This window comes from Phascolarctos cinereus, unplaced genomic scaffold (assembly GCF_003287225.1).
Source record: "Phascolarctos cinereus isolate Bilbo 61053 unplaced genomic scaffold, phaCin_HiC Scaffold_5;HRSCAF=322, whole genome shotgun sequence".
NCBI classification, from domain to species: domain Eukaryota; kingdom Metazoa; phylum Chordata; class Mammalia; order Diprotodontia; family Phascolarctidae; genus Phascolarctos; species Phascolarctos cinereus.
In genome coordinates this window covers 305,367,284-305,389,106 of record NW_027555958.1, presented here as the reverse complement: position 1 = coordinate 305,389,106, position 21,823 = coordinate 305,367,284, and the positions used below count along the sequence as shown (strand labels likewise).

Here is a 21,823-nt window from a genome sequence, read left to right as displayed (position 1 = left end):
TCTCCTCCTCTTATCTCCTCATCCTCCCCCTCTCTTACTCCTCACACCATTCCTTTTAGCTGTCAATCTCCCTTCCTCTCATTCCTTCATTCTAACTTCTTCCACTCTGTCTTCCCATCCTTCTTTCTCCCTTCCTTCTTTCCCCTCATTCTCAATCACTCTCCTAGTAAATTGGGGAATGCTTTTTCTATTCTCTTCTTTGAAACATCAGAAGTCACTTTAAATTTAAGATTTAATTTAATTTAATTCACTCTACTAATGCTTTGCACAGAGAAAAACTTAATAAGTATCTGACTGATTGTATAGATGCAAGGTGGTCATAGTGGTGTTCTAATTTTCCTCATTGACTTTTCCTATTGAGGGAGAGCTTGGCTTAAGAGAGAACTGTCTCCTCTCAGTATTGGAGAGTCTTCCCCCCAACCCCAATTTGCCTAGCCTTCCCTGGAGGAAAAGGAAAGGACATGGAGCACCCAGGCCTCAGGGCTCTGGGATTTGGTATTTCTACCTCAGTGATTTGCCTTCTCTCTGGGGGTCTGATTTAGGGTGCAACCATCCGGAGGGATGAACACTCAGGGGCAGTCATTGTGGCCAGGATCATGAGAGGGGGTGCAGCTGACCGGAGTGGTAAGTGACTGAGTCCTTCTCCTTAAATGTTATACTGTCCCCAAATCGACTCCTTCAACCTTGCCACTTCCCAGTGGAGACATATACCAACAGCCTTGGGAGCAGAGGTTTCCTGTCCTGTTGAATGAAATTTCCTTTTTCTCTAAATCACAAATCTCTAAACTGGGGTCCACTGGCCCTGAAGGATGTGTGGATAGATTTCAGGAAGTTTGTAACCTTGGATAGGGAAAAATACAATTTTATTTTACTATAACTGTTTTCCTTTGCAATTCTATGTATTTTATTTTATGCATTTAAAAACATGGTTCCGAGGAGTCAATAGCCTTCACCAGACTGCCAACTGGGTTCACAACATAAAAAAGATTAAGAGCTCCTGCTCTTGATGTAGAGTGCTTCTCAAAGGCTCAAAAGAAAATATAAATTTTAATTTATTTTAGGTAGACGCAGCTAGGTGGTACAGTGGATAAAGCACTAGCCCTAGTCAGGAGGACCTGAGTTCAAATGCGGCCTCAGACACTTGACACTTATTAGCTGTGTGACCCTGGGCAAGTCACTTTACCCCAATTGCCTTGCTCAGAAAAAAATTATTTTAGGTAGAGTAAGCATAGACCACAGAGACCTTTGAGAATGAGAGGGCAGGGGAAAGTTTAGGAACTAGAACAAAGGACAATCAGTCGCTGCAGCTCCTAAGAGCATGGGAATCCCTGCTTCAAAGGTTTCTAAAATTCAGGGACATTTAAAAATTTTTACTAACGTAGAGGTGAAGAGATGGATATGCATTAAGACATCTTAAAGCACATCCTTCTGCTCTGCCTTCCCATAGCTTGGCTCCCAATGCACTTCCACCTCACTCCTACCTGTTAACTTCCTTTAAACCTCATCATGTGTCACCTTCTACAGGAAGCCTTTCCTGACTTGCCTGGTTGTTAAGGCTTTCTTCCCCTTCCCCCAACCCCTGCTCCTCCCCAATTATCCTATATTTACTTATCAGTTTACGTTTTGTATCCTCCCAGTAGAATGTAAGCTCCTTGAGGGCAGTGATGTTTTTTTCATTTGGTCTTTGGGCAAAGACAGTGCCTTACACATTAAAAAAAAAATTCCTGTGTGGAAACCTCCTCCATTCGTGTAGAATAGCAACTCTGCTTGCACTTGGATAGTGATGTGGGAATTACTTGGAATAAAGTAAAACAACTAGATTAGTGGTTTCTCAAACTTTTTGATCTCAGGTCCCTTTTATACTTCTAAAATTATTAAGGACCCTCCAAAGAGTTTTTTCTTAAATATGTGTATATAGTTATATGTATGTACACACACATACACACACATATATATTATAATGTGTTATGTATTATACTTAGTATGCAAATTAGATATAATATAATGATATGTTGATATTTACCATGTTAAAAAATTAAAACATCTTAGCATTATTAGTATTATTTTGACCTTGAGAACCCCCTGAAAAGTTCTCAGGGACCCCCCAGGAGTTCCTGAGTCAAACTATGAGAAGCATTGAATTAGATTGGCATATATGAGGGGTTCTTAACCTGAGGTGCATGGATCCATAATGTATTTGTAGATAGAATTCAGGGTGTCCACATACTTGAGCAGGAAAAAAAATGCATCTTTATGTTTACTAATTGAAATTTATCATTTCTTTCAATTATTTCAAGACATTATTGTGAAAAGAGATCTCTAGGCAGCCCATGGGTCCACAATATAAAAAATTACAAATAAAATTTTAAAAATCTGACTTATTATGACAATAAACCCTGACTTATTATGCAATCAGTCCTGCTATCAAGATGAGGTTTCACCTCGTCAAGGGCAGCAGATGTTCAGCCTCATGTGCCAGCAGAAATACAAACACATAACCTTTGCTGTCATAAAGTGAAACTCTATAAAAATATTGCTTGCTACAAGTAATTCGCACACTACTGTATTCTTAAAACTTTTGCCCGAGGAAATGAGAAATTAAGCCACTCAAGTACTTAGTACAAAGGTGGGGAACTTGAGGCCTTGAGGCCGCATGTGGCCCTCTAGGTCCTCAAGTGAGGTCCTTTGACTGAATCCAAACTTTACAGAACAAATCCCCTTAATGAAAGGATTTGTTCGGTAAAACTTGGACTTAGTCAAAAACCTGCACCCAAGGACCTAGAAGGCTACATGTGGCTTTGAGGAGTCAGGTTCCCCACCCCTGGCTTAGTACAATAACTGGCACATGTAGGTACTTAATAAATATTTATTGATTGACTTGCCCAGGGTCACACAGTCGTATATGTCTGAGGTGGAACTCAAGCCCAGATGTTCCTGACACTGAGACTGGTTCTCTATCTGGCTCATAATAGGTGCTTAATAAATGATTGTTAGTGAATGAATCTTCACCTACATCTTTAAACTTGTGCCCCCTTCCCCCTTCCTTTGAGGTGAGGTGTGTGTGTGTGTGTGTGTGTGTGTGTGTGTGTGTGTGTGTGTGCGCGTGCCTGGAATTTATTTTAAATAAGCAATAGGGTGAGCTATTGCTGCTTTTCAAAACATCAAAGGTGACTTTGTTATAGGTGCTTTATGGGACAAGGCAGGATCCTGGAGGTTTGGGGTATGTAGGTGAAAAGGAGGGATCACAATACCTCCTCCTTGCTCCATAAACTACTTTGTCTTCTTTTCAGGTTTGGTGCATGTTGGAGATGAGCTGAGGGAAGTCAATGGGATTGTGGTCCTGCATAAGCGGCCGGATGAAATCAGTCAAATTCTGGTGTGTATTGTTTTGGGGTTGTTGAGGGGTGTTTCATCTCGATGACTTTCTGGGAACCCTAGGGAGTTAGGGTGAATGTTAGCTTCCTTATTTACAGTCAATCAATAGTAAGCAAGCATTTATTAAGTTCCTACTATGTGCCAGGCATTGTGCTAAGCAAAGAAAGTCAAAAAACAGTCCTTGCCCTCAAGGAGCTCACGGTCTAATGGGGGAAAGCAACATTGTAAATACTACATACAAACAAGATATTTATGAGATAAATTGGAGATGATTAGCAGAGGGAATATTTACAAGATACGGAGGCTGTATAAAAGGGAGGCCAGTGGACAGGAGGAGAGTTTGGATTCAAATCTCACGGACTTCTTATCTCTCATTCCTCCTCTCATTCAATCCTCTTACCTCCTCAGTTACATCCAGCCTCAGATTCTCCCATTTCTATGGGAGCAAACTCTAACTGCTGCCAAAGTTGGCATGTGATTGTTTCATCCTCAAAACACCCCTGTGAAATAGGAAGGACAGGTATTATTTTAAAAAAATATATTTCTTTTTTTTCAACCACATGCAAAAATTTTTAATGTTCATTTTAAAAAAAAAACCTGAGTACCAAATTCCTTCCCTCCTCTCCCCCCAGTGGAGGAGGTAAGCAATTTGATATAGATTACACACGTGCAGTCATGCTAAACATATTTCCATATTAGTCATGTTGTGAAAGAAACCACAGACCAAAACAAAACCCAAGAAAAATAAAGTTTAAAAAAAGCATGCTTTGATCTGCATTAAGACTACATCAATTCTTTCTCTGGAGGTGGATAGCATTTTTCATCATGAGTCCTTTGAAATTGTCTTAGATCATTGTATTGTTGAGAATAGCTAAGTCATTCACAGTTGATCATCTTACAGTATTGCTGTTACTGTGCACAATATTCTCCTGGTTCTGTTCATTTCACTTTGCATTAGTCCATGTAAGTCTTTCCAGGTTTTTCTGAGAGCATCCTGCTCATCATTTCTTATAGGACAGTAGTATTTCATCACAATCATATACAACAACTTGTTTAGCCATTCCCTAATTTATGGGCATCCTCTCAATTTCCAATTCTTTTCCACCACAAAAAGAACTGCTATAAATATTTTTGTAAATACAAGTATTTTTCCTTTTTCTTTGATCTCTTTGGGATACAGACCCAGTTATGGGTCAAAGGTTATGCACAGTTTTATAGCAATTTGGGCATAGTTCCAAATTACTTCCCAGAATGATTAGATCAGTTCCCAATTCCACCAACAATGCATTAGTGTCCCATTTTTCCCACATCCCCTCCAACATTTGAAGGACAGGTATTATTACCCCCATTTTACAGGTGGAGAAAACGAGACGTAAGAAAAATTCTCCATCTTTCTGACTAAGTTACTGACTGGGGAATGTGGCAGCATAGGAGGAAGGCAACATAGTATAGTAGCGAGAGTTCTGGCCTGGGAGTCAAGATACTTGTTTCTAGTAAGTGTGTAACCTTGAACAAATCATTTAACTTCTCTGGGGCTCAGTTTCCTCATTTGTAAAAAGAGGCAGTCGGCCTAAATGGCCTGTGAAGTCCTTTTCATCTCTAGGTCTGTAATCCCATGCTCTATGGTTTTATGACATTGACTCTGCCACCCCACCCCCATGTGAATATAAGATCCTTGTGGACAGCCACTGGTTTTGTCTTTCTTTGTATGCCCAGTGCTTAGCGCAGTGCCTGGCACATAGTAAGGGCTTAAAAATGTTTGTTGATGAGGCAGCTAGGTGGCACAGTGGATAGAGCACCAGCCCTGGATTCAGGAAGACCTGAGCTCAAATCTGGCCTCAGACACATAACACTTACTAGCTATGTGACCCTGGGCAAGTCACTTAACTCCATTAACTAGCCAAAAACAAAAAATTTTTAAAAAAGCTTGATGATTGAATGACCTTGGGCAAGTCACATATCTTTCTGTATCTGTTTTCTCATCTGTAAAATGGGTTGAGCACTCTGTCAACTTCACAGGATGGTTGTATGGTTTAATCTTCAAAGAGCTTAAAACAATATAAAGTGAATGCATATGAGGTATCATTAGGAACACATAGAGGAGTATCCTAAAAGTCTTCCTTTAAGAGCTTAAAACTGCACTAAGACTTTTGGGATAGCCTGAATTGTCCAACATGGTGACAGTAAGGCTAAAGTGAAATGTCATTGACATCCTGTCCCTCAAACACTCCACTAGACTTTTCATGTTAATGATGTGAAAGTTAGAAGGATTCTGGAGAGATCTGGTTGGAAAGCCTGGCATTTGAAGGGAACTTGATTCCTACGGGCCCTTTACAAAGGCCTCTCTCTCCCTTCCCATCTCCTGGAACTTATCTCTGTTTCCCTTAGGTAAAGTGACCCAATTTATCCAGTTTAAATTTAGAGTTGAAAGGGACCTATTATGAGATCTTCTAGTCCAACTCCCTTGGGTCACAAGATGAGGAAACTGAGACCCAAAGAAATAACTTACCTAAGGTCGCATCTTTTGCTCTCCAAGGCCTAGCGTGGAGCTCAGAGCATAGTAGGGCACTTTAACAGATGCTTGTTGATTGAATGAGATAGCAAAGATAGGATTTGAACCTAGGTGACCTAACTCTACTTACAGCCAGTGCTCCCATACTAGCTGTGTGACTCTGGGCAAGTCACTTAACCTGAGACTCCGTTTCCCCATCTGTAAAATGGATATAATAATAGCACCTACCTCCCAGGATTGTTGGGAAGATAAAATTAGATAATATTTGTTAAAATGCTCCGTGTGGTACCTAACACATAGTAGGCATTGGTCCTTAATAAATACTTATTTCCTCTCCTCTCTCCTTCTAGATGTCAGAACAGGTTATAGATGGAAAATCTGGATGATTTTGTCCCATTGGTCAGAAGGAGGGCATTCACCAGTGGGGTTGAGGTGTCAGCCTCCAGGATGGAGAACAGCCTAGGAAAAGTTACCAGAAAGTAGAAGACCAATCAGAAGAGGTGGGAGGGGAGCCTGGAAAACACCCCCTAAATAATAGAAAACAAGAGACTGTGCATTAGTAGGTAATAGTGAAGAAATAGAGGAAGAAGGGAAAGTGTGATGGAGGAGGTTAGGAGAGAAGAAGAAAGTAATTGAAATCCAATAAAGGACAAAATGTGTCAACAAGAAGCATTTTGAAGAATTCATTGTCAGGAGAGAGAGTTGAAATCCAAACATATTCTTCTTGGAGTCAATTTGAGCATCCTTCTCACTTGTGGATACTTTTTATTAAGGGAGATGCAGAGAAAAGTTAGGAAAACTACTTTTCTTTGTTTTGTTTTCCTTTCTTTCTCTTTCTTTTTCTTTCTCCTTTCCTCCCTTCTTCCTTTCCTCCATCCCTCTCCTTCCTTCCTTCTTTTTTCATCCTTCCTTCCTTTTTTCTCTGTCCCTTCCTTCCTTCCTTCCTTCCTTCCTTCCTTTTTCTTTCTTCTCTCTCTCTCTCTCTCTCTCTCTCTCTCTCTCTCTCTCTCTCTTTCTTTCTTTCTTTCTTTCTTTCTTTCTTTCTTCTTTCTTTCTTTCTCTCTCTCTCTCTCTTTTTCCCGATTCCCTCCTTTCCCCCTCCACCTTCCTTCTTTGTTAATTAATTAGCTTTATTGATTTCTTGCATCTCAGTCATTTCTGGATTTACCTCACCGTTATCCACCCAGTGAGCTTTCTCTATCAAAGAACAATTAAAAACCAAGCTAACCAGTGACCACATCTGACAACATTGTGCACTCCATAGCTTTTACCTTTCCAAAGAGCTCAAATTTCTAGAGCACTTTAAGGTTCACAAAGCACTTTGCCTATGTTATGTCATTTGATTCTCACAATCCTGGGAGGTGGGTACTATTGTTGCTCTCATTTTACAGAAGAGGAAACTGAGGCTGATAAAGCTTAAGTGATTTGCCCAGGCCACTCAGTTAGTATATACTTGAGCCTGGATTTGAACTCAGATCTTCTTGGCTCCAAGTCTAGCACTCTATCCCCTGTGCTACCTAGCAGGAGGGAGATGCACATCTTCATATCTTCTCCTTAGCTAAGGGTGGCCATCAAGCCACACCATGTGGCTTCCCTTGCTGGATCTTTTCTTTCTTTTTGTTTGTTGTGGTCACTGTGTATATTGTTTTTGCTGATTTCAGCTTACTTCACTTTTGATCAGTTCATGTAAGTCTTCCTACAGTTCTCCAAATTCCTCCTATTTGCTGTATAGGATGGCAGGGATATTCCATCACTTTCCTATGCCACAATTTGTTTTAGCCATTTCCTGATCCATCAGGCTTCTTTTCTTTTTCAAGTTGAGTTTTTAGGAATGAAAAAAAAATTGAACTCCATTTAGGAAGACAACCCATTTCCATCTTCTCTGCCTTTCAGGCGCAGTCCCAAGGATCCATCACTTTAAAAATCATCCCGGCTGTCAAAGAAGAAGATCGATTAAAAGACAGCAAGGTATGGGCTCTTCATTGAGGTGGGAGGTGAGGGTTGGAGGTGAAATGGCTTTCTAACAGATAATGGATGATGTGAGGCAGACCCTGAGCTAACTGGCCCTTTTCTTTCTTAGTAGCATGTTCTAATATCTCTATCACTGTTACAGTTAGGATGTTCTTCATGTCTAATCCATGTCCCTACTGGTTGGCATATCACATGAGATGACTTGACTTTGCCACTGGAAGGGAGAACCATTTTGGCCACTGAGGTAAATGAGATCTTTGTTTGGAAACAAAGTGAGCAATTTCATTTTGTCCTCCCTCAGGATCTCTACCTAGGGGAGAAAGTGGTAAGGGAACATATCAGGTTAGAATTTGAGACTGACCACAGCATAGGGAAGTTGAGACAAGGCAGGACAGAACTGCTAAAATGTTGTATTTCAAATGACTAATGTCCATTTTCAATCAGGCTGCACTAGATGGCATTGGGCATGGAGTGTTGGAGATTGATTTCAGAAGACCTGAGAGGCATTTCAAATCCTGCCTCTGAGGCCTACATCCTGTGTGATTCTGAGCAAGCCACTTATCTGTCTCAATTTTCCCATCTGTAAAATGGGGGTGATAATAGCACCTACCTCCCAGGGTTGATAAGGTATATCAAGTGCTTTATAAACCATAAAATGCTTTCTCCATAAATGCTAGCTATAATAATAATGATGATGATAGTGATAATTATTATTATTAACAACCAAGAAATTAGTATAGTCCAATGCTTGATATTTCTTATTTGTTTATTTAACTGGTGGCACAGCACAGATCGACTTCTGGGCCTAGAATCAGGAAGACTCCTATTTCTGCGTTCAAATCTGGTCTCAGACACTTATTAGCTCTGTGACCTTGGGCAAGTCACTTATCTCATTTGCCTCAGTTTCCTCATCTGTTAAATGATCTGGAGAAGGAAATGGTGAACCGCTCCAGTATCTTTGCCAAGAAAACCCCAAATGGGGTCATGAAGAGCCAGACATGTCTGAACAATAACTGAACTCTTTTTTCTTTGCTCGCTGTTAGTGCGTCAGAAATAGTCTTTGAAATTGACAAAGTGATCATTTGTCCTTGTGATTACTCTTTTGCTTTCATAACTAGTAATTGTCTTTTAAAATATCCTTTTTGGTATTCTGAAAACCCTTAAAGAGGACTGCTGTCATCTCTCTTCATCAATGTTTATGTTGGCACATGCTCTTTAATTTTCGGACTATTGATGGAATTTATCTATGACTTAACTGAACAATAAATGATGCCCACAAGGGAAGAAAGAACAATCAGCAAATTCATGCATTTGTGTTTCTGCTTAATCTTCTATTCTCAAAGCTAAACCTTGGTCTCTTACAGTGAGCATTAATTACAGTTTGGTCTTTAGCTAGAACATATGCATATTTTTCAAGACCAGAAAATATTGCTTCCAAGAAGAATTGTCACATAAGATCTCAGGAGCCCAGCCATTAAAAACAAAACAAAACAAAACAAAACAAAACAGAATGATAATGAAGACAGGGCAGTAATCACCTTGAGGATCCCCTAGCTTCTTCTATTACTGTTTTACTGGAGAGTGTCCCTGTGTTATCATAGATTTCAGATTGCAAGCTCAGGGCTAGACTAGGTCTACATAGCCAAACTCATTTGACACGAAAGCCAAATACAGGTTTTTCCAGGAGGCTGTAAAACCAGGATCGTTTCGACAACAGATTATGTCGCCATTAATTTTTTCAAAGGTTGATCATCCAGGTAATTGTGTCTTCCTTTTCCTTCCTCCCCCCTCACTTCCTCTTGGCTATAAAGGAGGTTCCCCTTGGCAGATGGGTCTGGGAACCTCACTCCAAGATTCTTCTCCCTCCTCAGGTATTCATGAGGGCTCTCTTCCAGTACAGTCCCAGGGAGGATAAAGCCATCCCCTGTCAGGAGGCAGGGTTGCCCTTTCAGAGGAGGCACATCCTTGAAGTGGTGAGCCAAGATGACCCCACATGGTGGCAGGCAAAGCGTGTAGGGGACACCAACCTCCGAGCCGGCCTCATTCCCTCCAAGCAGTTCCAAGAAAGGTGGGTCTATCTTGTCAGTCATCTGATACCTAGCAGACTGGGAGAGGGAGGCCATGAATGCAGCACTGAGGAATGGATAAAAATACTGGGCTTAACATCAGAAAGACCCAAGTTTGAATCCTGCCCCTGATACGTACTGGCTGTGTAAGTATCAGAACATTGGCAAGTCACTTAAATGTTCTGAGCTCCAGCTTCTTGCTCTCTAAAATGGAGGTAATGATATCTTTGGTACCTCCCTGCCCCTCCTCCATTACCTGGTATTCATTTTGTATACATTGTGTATAAGCTATTATGTGTATGCACTATCTAATCCAATAGCATGAATACTCTTTGAAGAGGGGGAATGTTTCATCTTGTCTTTTTGTCATTGTATCCTTGCCTCTTAGAACAGTTGCTGGAACATAATGTTAAATAAATGTTTGCTGATTGATTAGTCAAGTGAGATGTATACATACACACACACACACACACACACACGTGTGTGTATGTATATATATTTATATATAGAAAGAGAGACGTATATGAACATATACACACATGCGCACACAAACATACATATACATATACACATGTGTATATAAACACACATACATACACACATACACAAACATGCAGACACATGTACAGACACACATGTAAGCACATACATATGAGGCACAGACATAAACACATATATACACATAAATACAATATATACATGCATGTACACGTACATATATAAATATACATGTACATATATAAACATACACACATACACACATACACACACACACACACATATATATATATACATATATATATATATGTATATATATATATACACAAATATATATAACTTCAAGTGCTGTGTAGATGTCAGCTATTATTGTTACTATTCCAATCCTACTGCATACGGGGCAGTAGAGAGAGTGCTGGTCACAAGATCAGGAACACCTGGGTTTGAATCCTAACTCAGACACTTACTTAGCAGTGTGACCCTGGGCTTTTAACCTCCCTGAACTTCAATTTCCTTATCTGTAAAATGGAGATAATAATAGCATCCACCTCAGGGCATAGTGGCTGGTATCTGGTGGCACAGGTTTGTAATTCCAGCTGATGGGGAGGCTGATCTTGTTTGATCATTTGAGTGTAGAGTTCTGAGCTGCAGTAGGATTAAAGCTGATCAGAGGTCTGCACTAATACAGGCTCCTCCCTGATCCCCCCTTTCCACGACCCCTGCAAAAAAAAAAGTGAAGGGCCACCAGGCTGCCTAAGGAGGAATGAACTGAGCCAGGTTAAAACAGGAACACGTCAAAGCTTCCAAGCAGATCAGTAGTGGGCCCTGTGGGTGGTTGCTGCACATCCAACTAGGGCAAAATATAGAGACCCAGTCTCAAAATAGTAACAACAACAAACAACAACAACAGTATTTATATAACAGGGTTATTGTGATGATCAAATGAGATGATATTTGTTAAATGCTTTAAAAGCCTTAAAAAGCTATAAGTATTAAAGTTATCAATTAAAAATAATAAATTAGCTAAAGAGTTATTAATATTATTTTGGAGATGCAAGAATATATAGCTGATTCCTGTTGAAGGGTATGTGAAAATTTTCCTGATGAATAGGCAGGTTCCCTAGCCTCCTCTCCTAGAACATTCTGCTAGGATAGGATACCCAGGTAACAGGCCACATAAGGAGCACTTGATCCAAGGAAACTGGGGCCTGGGGCCTGGGGCCAAATCTGAATTCTCTCTGTCCTGCCTCTATCAGCATTTCAACCAACTCCCTTGAAATCTCTCTTGATGGTCTAAGGAAGGTCACTTAGTGTTCACTCCACAACAAATGCTGCTATCAGGTATTTGCCACCTGGTCTTCAGCTCCTTAGGGCCTTTCTTTCCACTGATCCCTCAATCCCAGGTAATGCTTTGCATCCTTCCACAGGCGCTTGACCTACAGGAGAGCCATGGGCACCTTGCAGAGCCCCAGAAGCATCAAGAAGCCATTGTGTAAGTTGGTTTTGCAGGGAGAATTTCACCAGATAATATTTCTGCCCCAGGGAGAGACACTCTTGGGGGCCCAGGTCCAGAGGGAAGGAGCCCAACATGGCGAAATGGAAAGAGCTTTGGACCTGGAATTAGGCAATTTGTTCCATCAACTGGGTTAATCAACAAGTATTTCCAAAGCACTTACTATGTGTCAGGGACTATGACACTGGCTGGGGATATAAGTACAAAGAAGGAAATGATCCTTATTCCCAATGAACTTACAGTCTAATGTGTGAGTGTACAAATGCCAACTCTGACACCACTCAGCTTTGTGATCATGGGCAAATCATGTCATCTCTCTGAGCCTCAATTTTCTCATCTCTAAAATGGGCTTGATGATAATTGCATGGCCTCCCTCATGAGGTTGTTATGGGAAGAGTGCTTTGTATAGCTGAAAACCCTGCACAAGTATGAGTTAACATCTACACTGGAGAAGAAAGCAAGAAGTAGATAATAAATCCATTTCCACACAGTGGGAAAAGCAGTGGATTGGGGGTTAGGAGATGTGGGTGCTGACTGGTCTTGGCTATTCACTCATTGACTAGCTTTGTAAACTGAGATACTTCCCTTCCCTGTGGTAAAGGGGATAGATAGAGGGCTACACCTGGAGTCTGGAAGACCTGATTTCAAGTCCTGTCTCAGATCACTAGCTGAGTGACCCTGGGTAGGTCACTTCATCTTTATCTGCCTCAGTTTCTTCATTGTAGAATGGGGATAATAATGGCACCCATCTCCTAGAGTTGTGAGGATAAAATGAGATAATAATTTTAAAGAGCTTTACAAGCCTTAAAGTGCTATATAAATGCTATCATCACCATTATCATCATCATCATCATCATCATCATCATTATAAAATTATAGGATTGGACTAGATGGGTTTTAAGGTCCCTTCTCATTCTAATATTCTATGATTGGGTGACCTCAGGTGCTCTGGCTATCTTACCATGAGGTTTTGGTGGGAAGGGCAGGAAAGGATTGGAAGGGAGAGAAGGGAATAATTTGCAATGGAATGGAAACATGGCAGTTGTAAAGATCCCCAGATCAGAGTTAACTGTGGGAAGAAAGGAACAAGCATTTATTAAGTGCCTACTGTATGCCAAGCTCTGTACTAAGTGCTTTACAAATACTGTTTCATTTGATCCTCACAACAACCCTTGAGGTTGGTGCTATTGTTATCTCCATTCTACAGTTGAAGAAACCGAGGTAGAGGTTAAGGGACTTGCCTAGGGTCTCACAGCTAGTAAGAGTGTAAGGCTGGACTTGAAATCAGGTCTTCCTGATGCCAATGCTCTATCCATTGTACATCTAGCTGACCTAGTTGAGAGGGAAAAGTAAAAAAAGGGGGAGTGTTTTACTATCTTCTTCCACCCCTGAATGAATATGGCCCCAGCCATTTAAGGCTCCCTGGGTGTTGGGGACGGGCTGGTGTGATCCTCAGGTGCTCTGTGGCAAACACATCTACTTTTCTGTCTCTTGTCTTTGACGTGCTGGCATCTGAATTGGTGTAGAGTTCAGAATGGAAACAGGTTCTCTGAAGTCAGAAGTAATTCTAATCCCTCAGAACGGGTGCAATAAGACCCCTTTCCCTTCTGTGGCTACCAAAGAGCAGCTCTCCTTCAAGTTTTTGCATGTTTTTACGGCAAATGTTGAAACCAGTATCGAAGTGTCCCTGGTTAAAAGCTGTCCCCAGGAAATTACAGACAAACAGAAGGTGCCCATGAATAAATTAGCTTCAATCAGGCTGCTTAAGATGCATGTAATGAAGTTGGTTTCCTCTGGGCTTTTAATGAGCCAAACAGAGAGAAACTAATTAAACCAAGGCTGCTGGGTTTAATAATCCATTTCAGTTCAGGTCACTGGTTTGCTGGGGCAGAGGAAAAGGGGGCATATGGAGAGTTCCTCAGACACCCAAGGATGCTGATGCCCCTCAGCTGTGGGCTGTCTTGCCCACATTTCTACCTTCTAACTCTGCTTTATCTGTCTTTTGTGCAAACGGAAGATGATCAGTCTTGTGATAAAGGTAGGCTCTGCATTTGTTTTGGCTTAGAGGAGAGCTAGCCTCTGTCCTCTGCATTCCCTTCAAATGTATGACAGCTGTTCATAAATTATGTGGTGTTTAAAACCCCCCAGCAACTATCCTGTGCTGGCTGCTGAGTCTCTTCTGCTGTTCACACATCTTTTTCTGGATTTACGTCAGACTGTAGGTTCTGCTGCATGTGTGACTTTGGACAAGTTACTCCATCTTTCAAGGCCTCATTTCCCTCATTTATAAGATAAGAGGGTTGGGGGAGATGAGCAATAGAATAGTATACTGGAATATGCACCAGAATTTGAAGTCAGATTTGGGTTCAAATCTTGAGTCTGCTGTTAACTCCCAGGCAACTTGCTTCATCTCTCTGGGCCTCAGTTTCCTTGCTTGTAAAAATAGATATTTAGACTATGTGATTTTTCAGGTGCCTTCTGGCTCTAGATCTTTTGACTCTGGAAGCTCCTCTGATTTGCTAGCAAGCTGAAGATTGCCTCAGTCTATCTAAATGTGTTGGTGTCCTTCCTGTTCCCCTGCCCTACCTCCCAAGTGTCCTAAGATATTCCCTTAGATAATTGGGAGAGGACAGGAGGGAGTACTGGTGGAAGGGTTGTATTTTACCTCTAGATTAAAATTCTTCCTTGAACCTGACTTGCTCCATGATTCTGTCAACTGAGGGAGACTAAGAAAGTGTTCTCTAGCTTAGGTAGGGGAGTGGGCTGGTCACTGATGACCGGTTGTCCCAAAAGCCTCGGCACAGCATTAAGTTATTAGGGCTTTTGGGATAACCTATATTGAAATGCTGCTTGGGGGCTAAAGCCAGGCAATCAACAGGTTCACCATAGTGACATGAGAGCAATTCAGGCTGCCAGCCCCGAGAGATTTCTACCTGGCTTCCTTCTGAGCCATCTGCCAGAGGGGCTCATCTAATTTCTCTCAGATCCTATGCAAATGAGCAGAGTTGGAGTGATTTCTTTGCTGCCCAACTTTCAGCCCCTACACCCCCTTCTGGGATGTGAGTTTGTCCCTCTCACTGCAGGGAAGGTTCATCCTCTGCTGTACCTGGATCTCATTTCCTTGTGCTTTTTCTCTCTTTCATTTGCAGAGAACTGTGACAGTGAGGGTTACTTCAATGGACATTACATCGGTGAGGACCCCATATCTCCTGCTAAGGACTCAGGCAGTGCCTCATACAGGCACATCCAAAAGGGAAGCAAAAGCAGAGCCACCAGATGTGGCTTCAGAAGCCAGATGATTTGGTGGAGCCGTGGCTCCATTGCTTTCTCTGTCACCACAGAGGAGGAGGGTGTAAAGTTTCCTTCCACCCCATCCTCTCCCGACACTACCTTTCTTGGTCTTTTTTCAGGAATCATCTAGAGTGAGTGGGGAACCTGTGGCCTTGAGGCCACATATGGCCTTCTAGGTCCTTGGGTTCAGCCTTTTGACTGAGTCCACATTTTACAGAACAAATCCTTCCATTAATGGGATTTATTCCATGAAGTTTGGATTCAGTCAAAGGGCTGCACTTGAGGACCTAGAGGGCTAAGTGTGGCCTTGAGGCTGCAGGTTCCCCATCTTTTATTTACTTGAGGGAATTGGGAGGGGGTGGGGGTGGTGTTAAGTTAGTATGGAGCAGAGAAAAATCAGACTGGTGCATGGTAGCTGTCTTAAATTGGAAGGGCTGTCACTGGGAAGAGGTTTTAGACTTGGTGGGCTTGGTCAGCCCAGAGGGCAGAACTAGGAGCTTTGGGTGGGAGATACAAAGAGGTAAATAAATGTAAAGTCCTAGCAATTACAGCTGTGCAGAGGTAGACTGGGCTGCCTTGGGAAGGTGTAGATTTCCCCTCTCTGGAAGTCACTAAACCAGGGATTCCTCACCTGGGGTCCAAAGATAGATTTTAGGGAGTCCATGAGCTTAAGTGGGAAAAATCTTAATTTTCACTAACTTCTAATTAAAATTTAGCATTTCCTTTAATTATTAAAAATTTCATCATTAAATTTTGAAAAGGACTTCATGGGCTTTGCTAGAGTGCCACAGGGGTCCATTACACACAAAAAGGTGAAGAGTCCCAGGGCCAGCTGGCTTCTGAGGTCCCTGTCATCTCAGACCCCTGCAGGCCCTGTGGATGTAAGAAGGGCAATCAATCAACACACATTTTTAAATGCCTATCATGTGCTGGCCATTTATGCTAGGCCCTGGAGATGAAGAAGAAAAAAAAAAGCACCTCTCCGCAAAGAGTTTGTATGCTTTGGAAACACATTTTATACACATTTAAATATATACAAAATATGCAGTGTCAGCACAAGGTAATTACACCTGGGTAGGAGGCACTAGCAAAGGTATCTTGTAGGAGATGGTGCTTGAGCTGTGATTTGAAAAAAAAACTAAGGGTTTTAAGAGGTAGAAGTGAGGATGAGTGCATTTTAGGTATGGGGGCCTGTGAGAAGGTTCAGAGCAGGAGATGGAATTTCCGGTGTGTGAAAGGGAGCAAGGCATAGTCAGTGGAGCCAGATCGTAAAGGGCTTTAAATGCTTAACAGAAGAGTCTGTAATTTAACCTATGGGAAAAAAAATAAGGAGGTGCTGGAGTTTTGTGAGCTGAGCTGAGGAATGACATGATCAGATCTCTGCTTTGGGAATATAGGTGATCAGTATCTTGACAGTTGTATGGAGAATGTTTTGGAGAGGGAAGTAATGTGAAGTCGGGAGACTAGTTAGGTGGATATTGCAATAGTCCAGGAAAAGTTGATAAGGACCTGAACTGGAGTGTTGAGCTATGTGAGCAGAGAGAAGAGGACAGCGGTGAGAGAAGTTGTGGGGGTAGAATCAACAATATTTGGCAACTGATTGGATATGGGGTGTGAGGGAGAGTGAGAAGTCAAGCATCAGTGGAGATCCTCAGCTAAGAGGGAGTGGGAAGGAAAGAAGAGAAAGTCTGGAAAAACTTCTGTGGGGAATGTGTTAGCAAGACCATTCGGGAAGAGTAAAAAGTTGCAACAGTGAGATAAGATAGCATAAATTTGTGGTGGATCAGTCAACATAATTGAATGACTTTTTCCAGGACTGCTCAGGAAGAGGGGCTAACTTAGAGGGGTGAGGTTTTTAAATGACTGTAGAAACTCCCATTCTTTTTCTGAGGCAAGAGATTGGGGTGGTTCCACCCAGTGGGAAATATTCTCTTCAGGGTCTCCCCACTCACACCCACACTTCAGCATAGTAAGCAGTATGGTATCTCATGCCCTAAGAGGGAAGGCTGGAGAGTGTTGGCTAGGAGAATTCCTTCAGGTCTGGATCCAGTTTGGTTTAATATTCTCTTCTCACTCCTCAGCTGGGCTCCGGAGGAGCTTCAGGTTAAGCCGCAAAGAGAGACCTAGCAGCCAAAATGAAGGTAAGGTGCCAGAGCCTCCTGAGCTCCTGACATACGAAGAAGTGACCAAGTACCAGCATCAGCCCGGGGAGAGGCATCGACTGGTTGTCCTAATTGGTGAGTGATTTCCTTTAGGGGACAGGACCATTGGGATTCAAGAGAGGGGGCTGAGTCTCTTGTTAACTTCGTGTTCACTCTTGGCAGGTTCTGTGGGTGCCAGGCTGAATGAGCTAAAACAGAAGGTGGTGGCTGAGAATCCCCAGCAATATGGTGTTGCTGTCCCACGTAAGTGGGTGTTTGTGGGTTTCTTCTCTGTTGTGGGTTCCTCTCAGCCTTGCTTGATTGTCACCTACCTTACATGTTATATGAGTGAAAGTAGACAACAAAGTCAAATATAATCAGAATGTATGACAATTCCAGATGATACACGGAAATTCAACGTAGAAAAACGTTGTGTCTTCTGTATGCAGGGAGCTGTAGTAGGTTCTGGGTTGCGTCAAGCAGCAGCTGGAAGACTGTCAGGGATGTTGAAGGTGGGTGGGGAGGGGGTTCTGCATTAGCAATAAGGTTCTTAGACTTTCTCCCACACACTTACATTGAGTACAACATTCTCTTCAGAGGGCATTCTTAACAAAGCTATACTATAGTAGACTACAAGCTCCATTTGAGTCAGTAATGGGAATATTGTGTTCAGTTCTGCACAGCACATTTAAGAAAGAACCAACCCTGATAAATTAGAGAGTGACCAGAGGAGGGAAACCAGACTGACCTCTACATAAAGAGCAGTCAAGGGAACTGGGAATGTTTAGCTTGAGGAATAGAAGGCTTGGGGAAGCACAAATAATCCTGTCTAAGTACTTGACACATGTTTAAGTGGAAGAGAAGTTAGCTTTGTTCTATATGACCCCAGAGGAGAATATGTGGAATTTCATAGAGGCAAATTCAGGGTTACTCTTGGAAGAAACTTCCTCACAATTAGAGCTAATGGGCTGTCTTGGAAAGTGGTGGGCTCCTCTTCACTGGAGATCTTTGAGCAAAGGGCAGATGAACCCTTGTTGGGTATATTCATTCTCAGAGGGAAGGTGGACTGGATAGCCACTAAAGTCACTTCCACTCTAAAATCGGGTCTGTGGTGGCCAATATTTTGGAACTCCTATAATGCCAACTTTACTTGTCTCAACAGCAATTCAATTCAATTAAGTTCAACTCAGCTCACTTGAATTGAACTGAACTGAATTCAGTTCAACAAGCACCCACCATGTGGCAAGTGCTATGCTAGGAGCTGGAGAAACAAAGGCAGAAGAAAGGTGCAGTCCTTGTCTGCAAGAAGCTTACACACACTTACATAAGGCTTTAAGGTTTATGTAGCTCTTTCCTCCCAAACTCTTGGTACAGTTGAAAAAGTCATGGCTCTGGAAGCAGAGGATCTGGATTTGAACCCTATCTCTTATACTTACTATCTGTGTGACCTTGAGCACTTTCCTGGGTTTTAGTTTCATCATCTGTAAAATGAGGGGCTGGGGTGAGATGATGTCTGTGGTCCCTTCCAGGTCTAAAAGCATCATTATATGAACCTTTGAGTCAAGTGGTACAAATACTATCTCTATTTGGCTAATGAGAAAACTGAAGTTCGGAAAGTTTATGTGATTTGTCTATAGGCACATAATAAAGTGCCAGAGTCGGGCTTTAAACATGGTTGAAAAGCAGTCTTTCTGGCACAATGCAGCAACCAGAATTAGACTTTCCCCCAGACAAATGATGTGGTATTGACACAGAGAAAAGGCATGTTGCTAGCCAAAGTGCTGATTCTCAATGAATTCTGGGAGATGTAGTCACAACTCCATCTTGTTGGTTCTCTATTTCTGTCTATAGCAGGGGTTCCAAGCCTGGGGCATGTGTATGTTCAGGGAGTGCAAGAAGCTTGTCGAGGGGTGAGGAGAATATTTGGTAAATAACTATATTGTCTTATTGAAATGACATATTTCATTAATTGAAAATAATTTTTCTCTATTTCATTTCTTGTGTGTGTGTGAAACACATACACAGTAAACTATAGAAAATTATTTCCTTTCATATTTAATAGGGGGGATGGCAAAATTTACTGAAAACTAAGGGATATGGAGACTGAAAAAGCTTAGGAACCGTTGACCTATAGGCATGTATAGCTCCAACTACAATTTCTAGGTTTCTGTGCACTCAGACTTTATGTATATGTGTGTGTATGTATATGTATATATGTATGTATATGTGCACACACACATATACATATACACACATACATACATATATATGTATGTGTGTGTGTATGTATATGTATATATGTATGTATATGTGCACACACACATATACATATACACACATACATACATATATATATATATATATTTTTTTTTTGCAAGTCAGTTGGGGTTAAGTGACTTGCCCAGGGTCACATAGCTAGTAAGTGTCAAATATCTGAGGTTGGGTTTGAGCTCAGATCCTTCTGACTCCAGGGCTGGTGCTCTATCCATTGCGTGACCTAGTTGCCCCCACTTTTTTCTTAATGGCATGAATAAGCACTCTTTAACACAGGATCACTAAGTGGCAAGGTGATCAGAGGATGGTTATTAACTTATGCTATAGTATGTGTAATGTGTAGAAGGAATATTGGCCCTGGTCATGAGTCCTAGTTCAAATGCTAACATTTCCATTTATAGATAGTTCTCACTTTTTGTAAATTTTCATTCTGCAAATTTGACTTTACATAAAGAATTTTGAAAAAAATCCACATTCCAAAAAAACCACCTATGTTAACCTTACTGTACAGTACTGTGCTCTCCCTGCTCCTGCTACTGCTGCTTGGCTTGGGGTCCATGCCCCGCCCCCCCAAACCCTTAAAAAACCTTTTAAAAAGCAGAAGGACTGACATGCAGAGAGACCACCATTGCCATTACTGCTGCCTCCACTAGAGTGGGGGCTTGGCTTAATATGTCTGACTGAGAAAGGAGATCTTTGCCTGTCTCTGTCACCCTCTCCCCCCACTGTCCAAGAGTGTTTGTCTTCCATTTGTCTGCACTGGAATGCCACATGTCTGTCCCAGCTCCTCACCCCCCACTCCCGCATGTGGCCTGTCTTATCTTGTCTGTATCCATGTCTAGCCCCCATGTGTCTACCTCATTGTGTCCTTCCTCTCAGTTCAGGTCAGTCCCCCGTTTGGTACAGAGTACTGAATGTATTAATGGTTACAGAGCTGAGATGTGGGGAACGAAGTGATTGATTGGAAGTTTGGTGATGGGCGCTAGCAATGACCCTCCCTTCTCTCATGTAACTAAGAAGTGCTCACTGTTTGAGCACAGGTGGGAGATAGCAGCCCAGACTTTTGGACAGCAAACAAGACATCCTTGAAGAAGAGCTTGGTGGAGGGGCAGCTAGGTGGCACAGTGGATACAGTATTGGCCTTGGAGTCAGAAGGACCTGAGTTCAAATCCAGCCTTAGACATACAACACTCAGTCAAACACTGTTTGACTCTGGGCAAGTCACTTAACCTCAATTGCCTTGCTGGAAAAAAAAAAAAAGAATAGCTTGGTGGAGTAAAGCTATCAGGCCCAAACTCTTTTGTTTTCTCACACATTCCCCAAGGTTAGCAAACTCCCTTGAGGCAAGAAGAGCTGGATTTTAAAAATTTTATACATTACAGGCCAGCTGAACTCTGAACTAAGTTCAGAGACGAAGAACCATGACGTAAGTAGTTACTGTTCTAAATCAATTACTTGTAAATAGGATCAATAAGAAAATGATATAGGATCAATCTTAATTTTCTCACCATATAACCCCTGTCTGCTATAGAACTGTGCTGTGTAACAAAGAAAAAAGTTAAGCATAACTAGCTGACCCAGCATATGCAATATTTTGGAATCCGTATTCCCACACTTCTTGCAGAAGAGGACGATGTATTTCCTTTTCTGCCCTGTAGAGGCAATATTGGTCATTACATTTAACAGCCGTCGTTTCACATTACTGTAGCCACTGGGTATATTATTCTAGTGGATCTACTTTCTTCAGTCTAAATTAATTCATAATTCATGTTTCTCTGAATTTCTTATTTTCATTATTTCTTATGGTTCAAAACTATTTTTATTACCTTCATATATGGAGGCAACATGGGATAATGGAAAGAGCTCACCTCAAAGCCAGAAAGATCTGTGTTCAGGTTTGATCAGATCTGATACACACTGGCTGTGTGATCCTGGACAAGTCACTTAACCTCTTAAGTGGTTGCCTTAGGCAACTGTCTAAGACTAACTGTGGAACAGAAAGTGTTGATCTGCTTTGTTAGAGGCAGCTCCCTCATTGGTAATTCCCTATACCAGTGAAATCACAAGTCTAGTCCCTATCTGGAACATTCCTATTTCATCATAGGTTTAGCTCTAGAAGGAACCTTTGAGGTCATGTAGCCTAATGCTAATTTAGAGGTGGTGTAGGAGATAAAGGGCTAGG

At 41.8% G+C, this 21,823-nt stretch overlaps 1 protein-coding gene across 1 annotated transcript in view; it reads left to right on the top strand.

Annotated features, from left to right (window-relative positions):
- Nucleotides 1-21,823, top strand: part of MPP3 (MAGUK p55 scaffold protein 3) — a 46,164-nt gene that overhangs the window by 6,219 nt on the left and 18,122 nt on the right. The window contains exons 7-15 of the mRNA XM_020972798.2: nt 543-624; nt 3,291-3,376; nt 7,781-7,855; nt 9,730-9,926; nt 11,850-11,914; nt 13,953-13,973; nt 15,085-15,126; nt 17,308-17,463; nt 17,551-17,631. Of these exons, the coding sequence (XP_020828457.1) occupies nt 543-624; nt 3,291-3,376; nt 7,781-7,855; nt 9,730-9,926; nt 11,850-11,914; nt 13,953-13,973; nt 15,085-15,126; nt 17,308-17,463; nt 17,551-17,631 (805 nt within the window). The remainder of the gene's footprint in view (nt 1-542; nt 625-3,290; nt 3,377-7,780; nt 7,856-9,729; nt 9,927-11,849; nt 11,915-13,952; nt 13,974-15,084; nt 15,127-17,307; nt 17,464-17,550; nt 17,632-21,823) is intronic.